Genomic DNA, 18,474 nt, shown 5'->3' on the forward strand with positions numbered 1-18,474 from the left:
CAATGTAGAATATACTCATGTGCAAAATGAAGTATAGGCTACTTTAATCATACACGAGTCAATCTACTGCAGTATTTTAGTCATTTTATGGTCAGAAATACTGCCACATGCCAAAATGTATACTCTTAACAGTTATTTTCCATAAAATTTCAACAGTTTGTCAGATTATAAGAACAGACCAAAATTGATTCTACTGTGGTGTTTTGAGGTAATTGTCAGTCCAAGCCCACGTTTTATTGTTTTATATTTTGTTGGACTGTTGGAATCTCTTGATAGTGTACTCTCATTATATGGTGCTTAAATAACTTACCACTTCTCTTTGAGATTCATGAAAGGTATGGAGAAGATATGAATGTAAACATGACTTCACATTTTAATAGCAGAGCAGATTGAATTATTAAAGTTTTGGTAGATGCTGCCAACAGTGTTAGAGCTCTGCAGCTGTCTCTGTGTTGCAGAGAAAATGCAGAGTTGATTTTTGGGGGGTTGAATGATGTGAGTAAAAGAAATGCAAAATGATCCTTGTATCTAAACGCTGTATTTATGTTTGCTACACTATCATGATGTATATAGGTTCAAAATACCTGATCTCTGATTTCATTGTGCTTATACAAGAACTAGTGATGGCCATCCCTACCATGGTATTCCAGAGTGAGGTAGACAATCCATTGTCTTCATACATGGTTTCAGGATGTTCAGAGCGGCTGTTATTGGTCCTTCTCCAGACATTGATGTAAACCTGTCTATCTATTGTGGTTACTTTTTTCTGTTTGGAAGTCGCTATGCCAAGTCGTCCATATGCTAAGCTTCATTGAGAAATGTATGATGAAAATAAATTCCAAAGCAAGTCCAAAAAAAGTTTTCATTTGTGAGTCTTAGTGAGTTATTGATGTGTACATGGGCTTAACTAGGAACACTCTACAGGATGAAAATTCAACTTTTGTACTTAGGGTTTGAGTTTTAAAAATGTTTATTGATTTAACTTTACTGACAGTGAGCTTCCTGCAGCTATATTTATTTGTATTACTGGTAGTAGTAGCTTAGTAGTAGTATTCATGTTTTTGTGACTTTTTGCCCCTGTTGTTCTGTCCAGATGGAAATAGAACAAAAAAAACTTAACTGAGGATAAGTGGAACAACTTATAAAAATCATGCTGGGTGAAATGCTTTCATGTCAACAGGTTACTCTAGGCACAGAAAGGACATTCACTGACCATTCCCTAAGTCTTCTTAAGTAATTTCCTCAATCTCCTTAAGTACTGTTAAGTGACAGTTGTGGACTGCTGATGTTCTTATTGTAACTGAAGGTGGTCATGCAAAAATAGCAGACATGACCACTGTTACAAGAACAGCTGAATCCTACAAGGCTAGGATATTGTTACAACTGCAGGGAGGTAAGAAAGGTGGCTGTTTCGATTAACCAAGACAATATTTCTGTAGTTTCATTATGTCCTCAAGGAACTGCTTTAGAATATGAGCATATGATTGTCTCTAAGCAGCTGACAGCACAAGTTGTATGTATCAAAGCTGTGCAGTTTCTTTGAATGAAGCAGTGGCAGAGAAGCAAATTTTGGGCCCCAAGCACATTAGTTCGCAATATTGGAATATGTCGCTTAGCACCCCCCCCCCCAAAAAAAACAAACAAACAAACAAACAAACAAACTCTCTATATATTTGGACTTTCAAACTACATTGGATACAGTGTTGATTTTCATCAATCAAAACTGAAGGCACACACAGCAAAAAAAGCAGATGCTGGTCTGTAAATTGTAAATGTGTAATGTATATTGGTAATAAAAATGTCATTACATCACAAAATTAGCATTTACAACGGTCTCTATAATTAAAAAGGATAACACCTTCTTGGTCTTAGGTAAGTCTAGGCTTATCAATTCAAATGACAAGTACCACTTGTCGACCACTTCTTAACGGTGTCAAACCAAAGCAAAAATATTTCGGGTACTGTTTTTTTTTTTTTATCTGTGAAAAATAAATATTTCCACAACCAATGCTATATGTTGCAGTTACCTACCAGGTGTGTGTGTGTGTGTGTGTGTGTGTGTATAAACGTCAGCGTAACGCACATGCTATTGCATGTAGGACTTGTCATCGTCACAAACTGAAAACTTGACAGGAATCTCGAAAAACATAAATAACTAATAGCTTAAGTACCCATAAATTTTACTCATTGGTAAGGCGAAAATGTTTGGCAGAACAAAAAGAAGAAATATATAACATTTTAGCTAGCTAATTCTAGTTAGGTTATATAAGAATTCACACGGCTAGCTTGTTAGTGTTTCACCATAACGATCTATCTACATAAATCTTATTGAGATGGCCGTTTAAAATCAATTTAAACTTTAATCATGTAGTATGAAGAAGAATCCTCAATTATATAGTTTTTCTATAATCCTGTTTTAATTTGACCCCGTTATTCCTTGGATAAAGAAACGGAATATATAACGTTAGCTCGCTAGCTAGCTATATACTGTATCTGAGGGAAAGTTGGTAAACCTTGATGTTGGCGAGCAGGTTATCTTGCTATTGTTAGCTTAACTAGGCTAGATGTTTTTAGTAGCTAGCTAGCTAATGTTACCTCACAGGGCAAGATCTTTGTAGACTAGTGTTTAGTTAGTGAAGTAGTGTTTTAGACATTTTACACAGGAATACTGAATACATTTTCGCATGTACTACTTTTTCAGTAGAAGTTAAAAAGGTAGTCGGAGTCCTAATATCAAGCTAACGGTAAGAAACCCCACATCACTATGGCTTGTGAGCAACGACTGCGGGTGAAACAGGTAAGATTAGTTAGCTTTGCAGCTAGACCGTATTTGCCATTAGCTAGTGTTAATTTACTGGGCCAACGTAAAAATAAAAGACTTTTTGACTTTTATAGCTAGCTAGTTAACGCTACATGATTACATAACTGGCAGTGGTATTTGTCGAATCCTAATAGCTATTTCGTTGCGAACGTTTTTGGTGTTTATGTATGTGTGGTTTTTAGGGTTCTGTACAGATGCTGCCACGCGCAGTTGCCACTGAGCAGCAATCACTGGTAGTTGTTAAGAAATTACTGGCAATTGCTGTCTCCAGCATCACTTATCTTCGAGGCCTTTTCCCAGAAAAAGCTTATGGGAGTAAATACGTTGAGGGTAACAGCTGACTTCAATCAGTTTAATATTTCTTAATTAACAATTCAATATAATTTCATAATAATCAAATGATTATTTCACATTAACATATGTTCTTCTGTTTCTTTAACAGAACAAAAAGTGATGATTCTTCGAGAAGAACGATCTTGCCCTGGAGCTAGCCAGATTGTACAGTGGTCAGTATTTGGAAACTTGCCAGAGACTGAAAAGTATAGATATAAAAACAGTTAAATGCTCTCAAAGTTACGATGTTACAGCACTAAAACAAAGAAAATATGTGGTAGTTGTGTCAACAGATTAAAGCAGAACAGGATTGTAGGAGAACAGTGTAACTGAGGATTTAAATTTTGTCTCCCACACAATAACAGGTTGCAAGGATGCTTTGATGCTCTACAAAAGAGATATGTAAGTCACTAATTACTTTTTATGTATTGGAGATTTATTAAAAATAAATAAATATATATATATATATATATAATTTGCCATTCAACTCAACTTATGTGCTTATGTTTTGTTTTTATCAGCTCCGTATGGTTTTATTATCTGTGAGTACATTTGCTTGAATAAATTCTCAAATGATTTAATGCTCTCAAAAGCATATTATAACATTTTCCAGTTTAATATTACACATTACAGTGTTATATTAGACTTGCATGCAATATTACATGCAATTACAGTGCCTTGCATGTGTTTTTCCAGATCTACTCTGATCCTGAATACCCAGAGGTAAATAAGCTTTATTTCTTTCAAAAATGTTTAGTTGTATGAAGTTATGGATGGAGGCCATTGATATTTATACCATTTGTTAAATACAGATAAGTAACAATTCCCAGTGATAAGTGATCATTTTCATCACCTGTAGATTGAGATGCTTTGTCTCTTGTGCTCCACCCTGTAGAAAATAACAGAATGCTACCAGTTCAGAATTCAGTATACTGCAAAAGGGCCTCAGCTGAATTTTGAAAGGTGATCTTTTAGATAATTTACAAATGTAGGTCAGTTCTGATTGCAGTAAGTGTTATTTATTGAAAGCATTGTGTCTGATATTGCCAGCAAGAACCAGAAGCATGTGACCAAGATGGACAGCAATGACATAAAGAAAGCCAGTATTCTGCTGGTGCGTAAACTATACACACTAATGCAGAACCTTGGCCCACTTCCTGACAGTGTCTGCCTCAACATGAAGCTGTCCTACTGCGATGAAGGTATTTCTGGTTTTGGTCAGTGAAAATGCTAAGTAGAGAGAAAAATCTAGATAAATGTGTTAAATCCGTTCTCATTTCAATTTTCTTTTGAATTCATAGGTTCATATTCTCCCCAGCATCTTAGCATATTTGTTTTTAGGAGTCCTAGTATTTAACTAAAGTCAGGGAGTGAAACGTTATCTGTTTACCTGCTGACTTATGTGGCAGTGACTCCACAAGACTATCAGCCACCAGGCTTTAAGGAGGGTGACAGCAACATGCTGGTATTTGAGAAAGAGCCAGTGAATCTCACCATGGGAGAAGTTGTTACGCCTTTTCACACACTTAAAGTGGATGTTACCACTGAGAGAGAAAGACTTGAACAGGTGGTGTTTTGTGGTTCATAAAGTTAAACATGGAATTGAATGGTTATGAAATGGGTGGAGTGTGGTGTCTGAAGTTATACAGTTCAAATCTGTGGTCCAGTCAAAAGGAAAGGAACTTAATTAAAATGTTGGACTTTGCTTAAAATTAAATCAAAATTAATGTCATTTATGTGTGGATCTGTCTACAGGTAGATGATGATGAGCCAGTATGTGCTAGGGACAGATGGGCTTTAAAAATTAATGAAAAAGAATTTGTGTCTGTGTCTGAAATTCTGCCGGTGAGTTTTTTCATCATATAAGTTACTAACTCTAGATTTTATAAATTTGAATTCAACCAGACTACTGAATTTCTGGCTTATATCTTTTATATAAACAGGAGTTTTCAACCAAAGATGTTGTTATTGATACTGGTATTGAAAACCCAGGTGAGTTATTTCAGTTGTTTTTAAAGGTCCTGCACAATTTTCAATTATGGTTATGGTGTCATCAGTGTGTCATTTAATTATTTCTTCTTACCTCTCCTAGAATATTATTTTACCTGTTTTCTTTCAGATGGTGCAATATATTACATTTACATTTATGGCATTTAGCTGACACTTTTATCCAAAGCAACTTACAATTATGACTGAGTACAACTTGAGCAATTGAGGGTTAAGGGCCTTGCTCAGGGGCCCAACAGTGGCAACTTGACAGTGGTGGGGCTTGAACCAGCAACCTTCCAATTACAAGTGAAGTACCTTAATCATTGAGCTACCACTGCCCAATGTACTGAGATTAGTCATAATCCTGAAACCCATAACAAAGCAAAGTACACAAAACTAGTTTAGAACAGTTAGAAAATGGGAAGCAGTCTAACAGAAAAACATGACCATATTCTCCATATTTCCTTTACAAAAATATTTGAAATAATTCATGATTTATTTATGAATGTAGATGGAATGTTATTGGTCAAAACAAAAGTGTTTACAATAAATAAAAGCATAATAGACCAAAAACTAAACTATAGTTTTATCGCTGTCCATTTATTTGGATGTCCGTTTTGACATTTGCACAGACTTGAGCAAAGAGGAGATGCAGGAGAATTCACAGTTCCAGGTAAATCTATCAGGAGAGTTGCATTTTCTTACTATCAGAATAATGAGTCTTTTGATGTTATTCCATTATGCTGTCTCCCACAAAGTCTCCATAACTCCCTTGCTTGTTCTTCTTAGAGGTAGAATAAGAACATTTAAATGTACACTTAATATTGCCAGTGAGGCCTTGGGAGCTCTGTGAAGCAGATCATGCTTCCAACAACAGGGATGGACAAACTCAAGCAGGCAGTAAAAGCCACAGACCATGGAGATTGAGGTTGTGGGTGCCAGTGTTTGAGGAGGTTAATTAAAATGGTAAACAGTACTGAATTGAGATCAAAACTATAGTTGCAAAACAGGTACAACAGTCAAGGGAATCATAAAAAGGTAACAGTGCTATGGCAAGACTTAGTGACAGCAATGATTACAAACAGATGTGCTCAGTATTTGCGGCTGGAGTTATTGTAGGTGTGGTTGATATGATGGGCAAAAGTCCCTGTGAAAAGTATTGCCTATAATTAACACATTTGTTAATAGTAATGGGAAAACTGAATAGGGAAATTACCCTGGAAAAATAAATAATGTATTAAATTAAAAATAATATGGAAAAATGCCAGTATGCCATGACAGTTTATTTCTAGGAATAAGCAATTTTTCAAGAGAACTCTGAAAGTTTTCTGAATGATCTGTTGTGTAATACAGTTAGATAGTCTTGTAAAGAAGACTGCTGATCTTGAGGTGGCTGCCATGAAGACTAGAAGTGGACGGCTGCTCAAGTCCTCAGTAAATGACTTCCCCCTTTAATATTACACCATATTGAAATTTCTTAAGGAACAGAACTGTTCTAACACTGGGTTACTTTTCAACAGCACTGCCCCAACACTTTATATTTATGTATGTTATCCTTTATTTGATTGTCAAATGCAGATGTTAAAGAGTTTGTTTGCTTTGGGTTTATAGGACAGAAATGCTGTTGCAGTGGCTCCACCTACAAACAAGAAACCGGTAAGCTTAAGTATGGTGTCAGCGAAGCCAAGCAGTTGTGAATTGTAGCAAAAGAACAGGTGTGTAGAAGTAGACTTTATTAAGGAAACGCAGACGGGCCAGTTGGAGCAACTTGTGATGAAAGAAGTTTAGGTCATTGCTCTTTAAAGTCAAGCTGTAATAAGTATATTAGACAAGCTAGGCTTTATATGGCTTTCCTGCATTACGCTTACTGTTTTGGTGCCAGTATAATCAGATCTATAGATTGTGGCTATTGCACAGCAGTTGCATTACCTATTTCACCTGCTTGTGATCATCTAACAAAGCTCTGCTATGTCTTGTGTAGATATCTCAGTTTGAATTTCCTCTCAGTCAAGACCCTCAACCTCCTGCTTCAAAGAGGCGCAAGTTCAGTGTGCCTAAAGAAAGCAACTGACACTCTTCTGTGTAGTGTAGCAGTATATGTATGACAAGATGGAAAACAAGATGTTCAAAATGCTTATACTCTGCAGAAGCTTTTTGTTTTAAGAGATTTTAGTGAACCACAAAGCAATGTATTGGCATGAATAAGTGTAGTAGCTTATGATGTGATGTATGACTAGAAATGTCTATTTATACAGGTTAACTAAGTTGATTTGAACTTCTTTTTCGAGCAAATATATTGCTAATATTTGTATAATACTGTTTCTTTAACAAGTATTTGGGTAATTATTAACTACACCAATATCAAACATACACTGTTTTATTTGTAACTGCTTTAATTTATCAAGTTCAGCTTTTTGGAAATAAAGGATTATTGTTTAGTTCACATTGTGCAATTTTAGGTTCTTATGGTATCACACATTAGGGAAACCTACTGTTAGGCCGCTAGATGGCAGCAGTAACTTTATTCCTTTATTGGATTAGGGCAAAGACTAAACTAGATATACTGCAGACTTTGATAAGGTTCCCAACAACTCAGTAACTCTGATCCGCATCACTCTAATATTCAGATAATGGTGACATAGCAGAAGCAAGGTATTTTAAGAGTATTTCATTTTTGTGGATGACAACATGTGCAAGCATAAAATATATGTAGTCTTTTATACTACATTTGTCACCTTAGTAAAGTTATTTTTAAAATAACAATAATTTCTTTGTTCTGTATTTGATTGGATATGTCCAGACACGTTTTTCCTGTCTACCACAGATCAATACTAGCACAAATTAATCATGTGTACAGACACACACAGTGAGGATGTGAAGCAAAGTTCATTAAATAATCTATAAACTCACATGTTGGAAACATTGTGTTCCCTTAGTGTGGTGCCACTTAGTTTCAGTAGCCATTTGAGAACTATTTAAGTTACAAAGAATTAGAGATTTGTAAAGACGGCGTTCCCTGTAATATACAGAGCCTGTATAATGGCTCTGCCCAAACTAAATACAGAGCCTATGAAAATAGGATGTGATAGCTTTGTAGACAGGCAGTTCTGTATTATTTTTTTTTATAACTGTTTAAGGTTAGAAGCAGCACAATTAAGCTTTCAGAATATGTCAAAGTACAGCCATTTTCCCTGAAAATGTATATATCATTAAATTCAGTTAATATTTTATCATCAGTTAAGTAGCCTCTTGATAAATGAAAATGGGTGCTTTTTAATCCTGGATGTTGTAGAGGTCTGTCTGCATTGACTGTAGAACTGTTTGCTGTGGCATCAGCCTTAGAGTTGTTAGATATAGCAGGGGCCCTTCAGCCTGTTTAGAGATCTGAGCTGCTGTCAGGCCATAAGGGGGAGGCAGAGTGTTATTACCCCTCAGGGCTTATGCCCCAGGAGAGCATAGGAGCTTTGGACATTTAGCAGGGGACCCTGATCCCCTGACCTTGCCAGAAGGGCAGCAAATGTTTTGCCGCTTATTAGTGATTCTTCAGTGCTAGCAGCCTAGCTAACCCTCATCCCCTCAGCAGGCGTCCATCAGAGAAGAGACCATGGGTTCTCCTTCAGGGTCTAGATGATATGCTCATCTTAGTAAAGAGTAATGGAGGATGTTAAACGTGTGACTAGCTGATGAATGTAGGTTTTTAATTCAAACTGACAATTGTGGAGTAAATGTGGAAAGATGGGAGACATTCGGTTTTGAAAATTACTTCAGAAGGCCTGATCACTGTGTGCTTTTCCTTAGGCTTCTTTTCAAATATATAGTTAGTTAATATTAATTAATAAATGGTAATCAAATAACAGCATTTTTCCCCTCTGGTTTGATGCATTTAAAATCCGAATATTAGCCTATGTGCCGCTATAAAGTTTATTTGTTTATTGTCAGACAAAAACAAAACTAGCTTTCTTGCCATTTTATTTATATGTTTATTGTTTATACATTGCCCATTACAAATGCATTGCCTAATTCTGAGGTATTGGTGTGTGCAAGGAGATTCTCTCATTTGCAACCGTTAATAAGGACTCTAACTTAGTGGCAAAATGTCTTGGTCTCTGAGTGTCTGTGATCTCTCATCTGTCCCTCTTACTGAGTGGTTCATGTGTGTATATGTGACCTTGGACTGGATGTATGTGCCCGTACCCAGAGAAGCATCAGTCCTGACGTAGGGGGATGGAGGTGTGTGAGTGTGTGTGAGTGACCTTGAACTACAGCCACAGAATTGGCACTAACTAATTTCGGCCCTGGATTTTATATTGACAGACTGAAATCGTTAATTTTGTAGATGATGAACAACTATTGACTGCTGTATGAATGCTGCTGCTGGGCAGAAGGCTTCAGAAGCTGAAGTTGTAGTCCAAAATCAGTATTAACTTCTATGAGTAAAACCTTAACCACTATAGAAAATGCAAGACACATGCGTCAGCAGTAATTTCTTTTTTTTAGGAAAACTGGGTGAAACCCTAATGAGCCTGAAGGTTTTAATGGAACAAGGATACTGAAAAATCCTAAAACGTGTGCTTTCTGAATGACTGCCACATTGTAGATGTTTCTGCAAAATATACTGTCTAATTGTATCAAGGACTGACAAGTGCAGTTATTCTTAGACCATTATCGGGGTTAAATGTACATCTTTGGATATTATACATATGCCCTCCACATTTCTGTACTTTCTGTCTTGATCCCTTACCCATTAGCCTAAATGTTATTATATTGACAATTAAGTAAACTGCAAACTATACTTTTAATTAGTTTAATTTTTCTTTTTTTTTTTTTTGCACAGAAAATATTCTTTCATACATGTATTGCATATCATAATTCATATTATTTTTCTTTTTATTATAGAAAAGGGTAGCCATGAGTATGTCTGCTTACAGGCATATTACCATGAACAGCTTACATTAGGAGTGCTAAAAGGCACAACTCAAATTAGGATGCAGTGTACATATCTGCTTTAGAAAGTTTCATGGAGTGTGCAGCCAAGTTCAGGCTAGGTTCTTGCTTTGACAACACATGGAGAGTGCTGGAGGCAGAGAAAACTTTCTGCCTTGATTCCTCTCTCCCACATGCTGGGCCCCAGCGCGGCTGACTTCTGCCCCAGCAGCCGCTGCGTCTCTCCGGGCGGATAGGTTTTCATCTCGCTGGGATGCGAGGGCAGCCACTCTGCTCCCCCTCACATTCCCTCCCCACCATGCACTCAGAAACACGCCGCCCATTTACATTTCCACCACTGCACCAAACGCAGCACCGCAGGCTAAGCGCCAATTCCAGGCACAGCCCTGTTTCAGAGAGGACGGAACAGAGAAGGAGCTGAGCCCCTAGAGGGTGAGGACTGGAGCCCTCATTCTCTCAGCTGAGGGAGTCCTCCTGCCTCTTATGCTACATATCCAAGTGCCACCCAGAAAGAACCACACTTTATTTAAGACCATGATGTAAGCAATTATTAAAGTCTGATTCTTGTCAATCAGTTTGTGCACTAAGCCCTCTGTTGTGTGCAGACAGTAAACTGCTGAATATGGTGAAATTTTAGATTTGGATATGTGGCATATTGTCAGCCAAAAAATGGAAAAAATCAGGTGCCAGGCAACTGTCACAACTACTTTTTGACATAATTATGATGCAATTACAGTTATCTAGTATTATCGATGAAATTGTGGGTTATAGCTTGGTAAAATGTTCCGCCTTATGAACTGTGAGGAAAGTACATAGAAGACACTACTTCATATAGCATTATGAATGTACACTGCTTTATTGTTGAACAAGGGGGTAAAAAGAAAGATGTAACCGACATCTCAATCATTTGGGTAATTTTTCTGAGCAGTGGCCATAAGCAAGGAAAGAGCCTTAGTCCTGCCCTTGCTTTCATTTCCAGCACTGCAGGAATTGTGATGGCTGTGCCTCCGGGCGACAGAAGCACCTTAAGGAGGCCCACCTTTAAATCCTGCGCCTTGTGACTCCAACCGTGACCCCTAGCTGGGGGGATCCCTCAGGCCAGATTTAAACGAGCTCCCTGAGGTCCTCCTTCATGCTTCTCTCACCCTCTCTACAACATCACCTCAGCTTGTGCTCATGGTTGTGCTTATTTGTATGACAACCAAAAAGGTGGACAGAGAGTAAATGGTTTCGCTTTAGCTAAATGCTGTCTGGCTGTTTGCATATGTGGGGGTAATGGTAGGCGGTATTTGGAATAAATGTGACAGGCCATGTCTGGGAAATGGAGTATCACTGGAAGTGAGTGCACTATAGCCTATTATACGACTGGCGTGTGAAATCAAGAATCCTTCTGAGCTCTAAAATAGCATATCACTTATGAATGGGATAAATCTCTTTTTTGAAAAGATCGCAATCCAGTTTGAAAAGGTGGCCTCTGAATTTATAAAGTGACTTTTTTTCCCCTAGATTTTTCTCTTTACATGGAAAGATTCATCTGACATTTAACCATTGTTTCTTTCTGCTTCCTTTTCCTTCTCACTATCATTCTCACTGTTATTGAGGTGGTGGGAGACACAAGGCAAAAGAAGCATACAATATCAGCCTATTGATCCACGCCCATCACGGCGGAGAAAAAACCCGGGTTCAGGGGCTGCGCAATTCCGACTGGACACTGCGATCGATAGGATACTCTATCAGCCGTTGCCATGGCAACTCTGAACGAGGACAGAGCCCCACCGTTTATTTACACCTGTCTCCCGCTTGCTGCTTTTTTGTGCAGGTCTCAGAACAGTGGGACAAATGAATGAATATGATATTTAGACCACATTATCAGATATCCACTGTGACATTTCATATTGCATTACTCTTGCAAGGGAAGGAAATATGGAGTTAAAGATGAATTGCACTTTTTACCCTGATCCTGCCCATATAGTGGATTCTTATTTTTGTTTTTGCAGACCCTGTTCTCTGCCATATGTATTTGTTTTGTTTTTTTGTGAATTTAAAAGTGGGGTCCTTACCCAAGCTCATAGGTCTTTACTTTGAATTGACCCCAATTTGCAGGTCAAGTAAACATGAGTAGAACTGGGCCTGTTAGCACAAGATGGGGTCATAAGAGAGCAAGTGGCACTAAGCTGTTTAGTCATAACAGAGTGTGCCCCCTCTTATGTTACTGAGTGTAAATGTAAGTGATACTATTTAATAGGGATGATAAACTGGTAAAAACACAAATGGCACTGAGGACAAAGTTTAACATACATGATGCTCTAAAGAAATTCACTATGTCTTTTCACTGAGAGAGCTTGAAACAGCATTTGTCAGTATTAAAACCACTGATGCCTGAGAAGCTCTGGCACAGCTCTATTAATAGGTACTGGACGATTCTAGGCACAGCAGCAGGGAGAGGGAGTGAGGTGGAGAGAAGGAGATGGAGGGAGGGAGGAAGACACAGGAAGACACCCACAACAGCAGCTTTAGTCTGCTGAGCCTGTGAGCTGTGACTGAGCAGTATTGACAGCTGCATGTCTCTCTCTGCAGTATGCGCACAGTTGAAGTGTGTATGTGTGTTGGAGGGCTGTGTCAGGTCACTTTGCCCTGCTACCACTTCATTCAGGATGGAGTTGGGCCCTGTAGGTTCTCTCTCACAAATACACACACCAAAAATCTGTCTACGCCCAACCCCCTCCGATCAATGGTAGTTTCATATGGCCTCTCAGGCCTGCAGTGACGCGTGTGTGTGTGTGTATGTGTGTGCGCGTGCGCGTGCACATGTCCTATTGATTTATTGACTGCTTTGCTCGGCATGGCCCAGGACCTTCTTCCACACTGGGCAGTCTGGAGCTGCAGCTCACTGGAGCTGTACTCACCCTGCTGCAGTGTACCACTACGCTGCTCACCAGACAGCAAAACAACACAGTCAATACATCACTCTAAAACCTACCACATAGCATACCCCAGTGGATCCAAGGCCAACACAAATATACATTTAAACATTACCCATGGACATATTCAGCATCACCAAACACAAAGCCAAACAGTCACTTACATGGTTTACGGCCTTCACTCATTTAAGTTAAATTTCCTCACTGTTGTGCCACAACTCATGTATGTCAAAGCAACATTTTTGGTCTTTTCAGATTACTCTTTGAGTAACCAATGCCTTTTTATATGAATCTATTTATAACAGCAGGTGCTTTCTTTACAGTAGTGTCAGAAGGGACGAAGAGTAAAATGGCCCGACCGACCCCCTCCAAAAAACAGCAAGAAAAAGTTTGGCCTTAAAACCACATGGCCAACCTGTTCTTTGAAGTGAACCGCTGTCAGATGAATTGTTAAAAGGCCTCTCATGGCTCTGACTTGCCCTTGTGTGTCACCTTTGTGGCTATTAGCCATCCGTCCCACCCCCAAACCCTTCTCCAAACACACACACATTAGTGCACACAGTCACCCTATCCTGGAAGGCAAATGTCCAGCTGCCCCACCCCCTACCTACCCCCACCACGTGCCTTTCACTGGTCAGTATTATGGGGGCCTGAGGGCTAGGCCTTTGTGTGCATGTTTGTGTATCTTTAAGCGTGTGTGTGTTAGCAGGGGCTCCATTAGTCCAGCCCCAGTGGCAGCTGGTCTGAAATAGGGGATTCAGTATCACTGACCTGTCCACAATGTCCAGCTGGGAGGTCACTGTTCTGCCCTCCTCCAGGCACGTGCTGACCAGCCATCTGTGTTGAGTGGGTGGGGGAAGGGTGAGCCACCTCCTACTTTTAGTGTGTGGAACAGAGTGACAGTTGCCCAGGGTTTGAACGCCACAGTGGCAACACAACTGGCTTTAGGATCAGCCATGTGGCACCTCGCAAAGCCACAAAGCTGTTTTGGCTTGTCTTACAATAAGGCTTGTCTCTCTTATGCTTTGTTACACTGCACTGTGTCTGTTGCATTTTACCAGGTAACTAAAGCCTGTAAAAAGATTGACAGGTTAAATATAATTCTCCTAATAAAATAATTCATAAATTTAATAATTAGGTTTGCTGTACATAAATACAGAAAAACTAAGTGGCGCATAGTACATTTCATTACATATCACACAATGCCAACCAGACCAAACACACCAGCACAGATGGAGGAGAGGAGGATCTTCATTCACTCATCCTTTCTTGTTCATCCCTCCATTCAGAGTGCTCCTAGGCCTGATCAAGGCCCAGATTAGTGTCAGTGCTGCCCCTCCCTAACCCCCACCAATCCCACCCCCCATCTCCAGCCGTCCTTCTGGCCCTGACTGTTTAAAGGGATGGGATCCACTTCGCATGGTCAGTTGAGGCTGGAGGTCACTGACCGCAGCCTGATTGTATGACAGAAGAGGGGAATGGTCATCCATGTTTCACTGCGATTTTTCCAAGTCAAGAAATGTGAATGTTCTGTGGCAAACATGAATGTTGACAGGATGTTTATATATATTTATAATGTTTGGAATGGGTTATTTCGCTCTTTTCACTCTTTCACCCTCTGGCACTCTCTTCACTCTGGTTATGGAGGTTATAATAAGTAAATAGCAGCAAAAAACAATAGACTATGGCTGCAAATAAAAAAAAAATCTGGGACATTAAGGTCTAATTATGTGCTCTTATGCAAACAATAAATTATATGTTTTGTGTTTGTTGTAGGATCTGCATGTGTGTGTGTGTGTATATGCATATACATGTACATGTGTATAATATTTGCAGTAGCCCCTGGTTTTTGACCCCTGACCTTAGACTACAGTTGCTAGGTGACTGCAGCATCATTGATGAAGGTCTGAGTGATGGGGGTGGTAGCCTAAAGGAGGGTCAGGGAGGCAGTGGTCAGTCCAAACCCCATGAACACTAGCAGGCACAAGCTAAAATGTCACAAAGGACCATAATATGAAGAAAAACACATGTCTTAATGTTTTGGGATTGTAGTTATGAAACTTCTCATAACATACTAAAATCTTCATAGGTTTTTATTGTTGAACATACTTCCAACCAACAGGCAAAGCTAAGCCTATATGGTCTCTCATAGCTGATATTCCTGCTTCATTAATTTCTGTCACCATAAAAAACAAAGATTAGTATATACTTTTACAATTGCAATATAACTACAATACACATTCCTAAAACCACAACTGGTAGATCACATCTACCTAGTACTGTTCTTACATGTACATGTATGGTATTTTAAAATGAGAACCTAGCAATTTTAGACAGTACAAAAGAGAGGGAGAACATTGTTTTCTGTGGTATGTCAGTGCCAGCAAAAACAAAATAATGTTTCTTCAGCCAGTGAAGGTGGAAGATGTGGCTAGGATCACAACCTGTGCCATCCTTGCACAGCAAAGATCCTACCCCAAGGCACAGACAAGGCTGGCCTCTGAACAGTAGCTTTCTGATGTCAGCGATAAGGGCCACTTTGTGTTTGTCTGTGTGGATTTTTGTTTGTTTGTTTTTTGTTGTTTTTGGAGTTTTTTTAGGTTTTTTTTTCTTGACACTTTCTTCTGAGGGAATTCTCTTCATCCTTTGCCATAACTCTCTAGCCAACCTGCTTGATGCAAGGCCATTTGTTGTGGGAGACCTTACCCTGGGGTGGAGAACACACACACACTCTTTCAGCTCTCAGAGATATTTTTATCATGGGGGTATAAAGGAGTTGGATCGTTCAGTCTTTTAGGTTAAAAAAAAAAGTTAGCTTTGTGCATTGAGCCCTCAGCTTTTTTGAAATAGTGAAGACAGAATTTCTGCCCTCTTAAATAATGTTTTTATTTTATTAAGAACATTTCCGTACTTGGAGGATTATCACAAAATTTGATACATCAGTTCATGTGGAGAAATACCATATGGAAGGAAACAGTCTGTCAGATATGTGGGCTGAAAAACAGGTGAAGTGATGAGGAAATTAGAGTCTTATGTAGGACTGGCCTGATGAAAAATGGTTAGGGTACAATCATTTGTTTCAATTACTTGATGTTCCTCCTCAAGATTATGCTGGTGTGTGTGTGTGTGTGTGTGTGTGTGTGTGTGTGTGTGTGTGTGTGTGTGTGTGTGTGTGTGTGTGAGAGAGAGAGAGAGAGAGAGAGAGAGAGAGAGAGAGAGAGAGAGAGAGAAAGAGAGTGTGATGGGAGGGAGAGATGGTATCAATCGCAGGGCCAGGCCATTGAATGTATTGATTAGTTACCTTTCTTATTAACATGCTGATTAAAAAGAGCAGAGGAGAAAAAGAGAGTGGAGACACACACACAGCAGCAAGGCAGGGAGAGGACTGCACCATGGCAAAGAAGAAGCTCTGGGTACAGGACCAAGATGAAGAGAAGAATACCAGGGATTTGGAGCACACTAACCGGTGGAGAAAGGAAAAGGGAGAGCATTGCAGGAAATGGATTCAAATCCTGCCCTGAACCCTGGACAGGAGTGGAGCAAAAAGGGAGATGCAATCTGACTGCACTGCGACTTCCTCTCCCACCCAGCCAAGGAGCCGCTGTCATACTGCATCCATTCCTGCGGAACAGACACATATGCACACACATGCACACATACACATACATGCACACATCTTGCATGAAAAAATAGTATGTATCCATATACAGGCAGACCTAAGAATTAACATTTGTTTTCCGATATTGCATGTCAGTAATCAATGTGTATTTGTAATGTTACAGTGTGGGAGATTTTATCATTGGAATAATATAATAGATAATGCTTTCTCATTGCTCTTATATATCTTATTGGTGTGTTGGGCAGTACAGTGTGGGTATACATGAGAAAGTGGTGTCACTGTTGTCAGGGTAGGATTAGGGACTATCTATGCGACTGTAAAAGCTATTAAAGACTTCAGCCTATGGTTGCTATTGTTTCTCGACTGTGAAAGGACTCATATTGATCAGACGCATGTGGTTGATTTTAAATACTGACCTTGGAGATACAAAAACTAGATCCAAAATCTCAATGTTGCCACCTATGTGCTCCATATGCAGAAAAGTTAGGTTTCTTGGATGAACAGTAATCTATTATTGTTATTATTAAGATGTACAGGCTTGAAACATTTTCATTAGAAGCATCCATCTTATCTTTCCTTCTGGTATAGGCCTGATTTGGCCTTACAAGCATTTTATAGATAGTTTGCATGGCAATACAAATACATGGCACTGATAAATTAACATGCTACATTTTATGTAACAACGTTTGCTAATATATAGCAGGTCACGGAATACGTAATTCAAGGTTCGATAGATTTGCAATAGCATCCCGTGTGTTAATAATGTGTAGCGTACGCCTACATTATTTCCTTTAATTAATGTAATCTACGGTCTCGCAGATGTGTGAGCGTTAGATGTTAAGTTTATCTGAAAACCTAATTTAGTCCAGGAATGTAAAATTATAGAATAGGCTATTCATTTCTCTTAACGTCGAAGTGAAGATGGGGGCTAGAGTGGATGTTCGTAACTGAAAAATTCTAAGCTTGGACCTGCGCTGAGGCCTTAAGTAAGTCCAGTAATGTAGCCCTACACAACGTTTAATGCTTACTTTTACACTCTAACATAGCACGCTGTTCTTATGATAGTGCACTATTTCATATTATGACAATGTATTCTTGCAAAATATCTTAGCCATGGACATGAATATCAGAAGGGCCAGATTTGGAAGGTGATGGCTTACTTTGGGTTCTCATTCTATTCTAGAGCAGTAGGAATTTGTCTAAAATAAATTCATACCAAGCATGTCAAATATCACGATCCTGTTCGCGGGGAAGGCGTAAAACGGCCCCAGTTAATAAACACTAAAATATATCACAGTTATGCACGTTTAAAGGGAACATAATTAGGGTCCAAAGACCTCCTCAGCCTTCTGCGCAATAAACTTCATCTTTAGCCTATTTTACATTAATATTCAATAGTCGAAGAGATTTTCTTTTAATTACTTTCTCCTTAGCGACCCCTAAACAAATGAGACATTTGGCTTATTAACTTACATTTCGTAAGGAAAAATAGATGAAAAAAACAAACTGTCTTGAAATTTGATGAGACTGTAATTTGCCTATCAAAATACAGATCGCGAAAACAAAGAAGGAATAAGGAAGGAAAAAACAACACGATGCTTTTTAAACCTCTGAAACTGATTAGCCATATACGTCCATGTCAAGTGTAGCCTATTATACAAACTTCTGACGAATTAGCATAATATTAGCAACAGGAACAAGAGTAGGACTGTCAAATTAACATAATATTAGCTACAGGAACAAGAGTAGGCCTGTCCGAAATAAAAATTATGATGAAAACTCAGTCCCGTGCTCCGGAAATGAAACTTCAGAGTATTTCACACATGTGTATTACAGGTTACAGCACA

At 39.0% G+C, this 18,474-nt stretch overlaps 1 protein-coding gene across 1 annotated transcript; it reads left to right on the forward strand.

Annotated features, from left to right (window-relative positions):
• Window positions 1-2,764: 2,764 nt before the first annotated feature.
• hormad1 (HORMA domain containing 1) lies at window positions 2,765-7,446 on the forward strand. The gene is made up of 15 exons (XM_081696689.1): window positions 2,765-2,797; window positions 3,004-3,151; window positions 3,264-3,327; window positions 3,520-3,556; window positions 3,676-3,696; window positions 3,851-3,877; window positions 4,050-4,117; window positions 4,205-4,356; window positions 4,564-4,721; window positions 4,910-4,986; window positions 5,091-5,146; window positions 5,776-5,816; window positions 6,497-6,577; window positions 6,755-6,799; window positions 7,125-7,446. Exons 1-15 carry the CDS (start codon window positions 2,765-2,767, stop codon window positions 7,212-7,214), a joined length of 1,098 nt encoding a protein of 365 aa, XP_081552815.1. The 3' UTR covers window positions 7,215-7,446.
• The last annotated feature ends 11,028 nt before the right edge of the window (window positions 7,447-18,474 follow it).

The sequence above is a fragment of the Electrophorus electricus genome, chromosome 14, assembly GCF_041902795.1.
Source record: "Electrophorus electricus isolate QZ-2024a chromosome 14, ASM4190279v1, whole genome shotgun sequence".
Taxonomy (NCBI): domain Eukaryota; kingdom Metazoa; phylum Chordata; class Actinopteri; order Gymnotiformes; family Gymnotidae; genus Electrophorus; species Electrophorus electricus.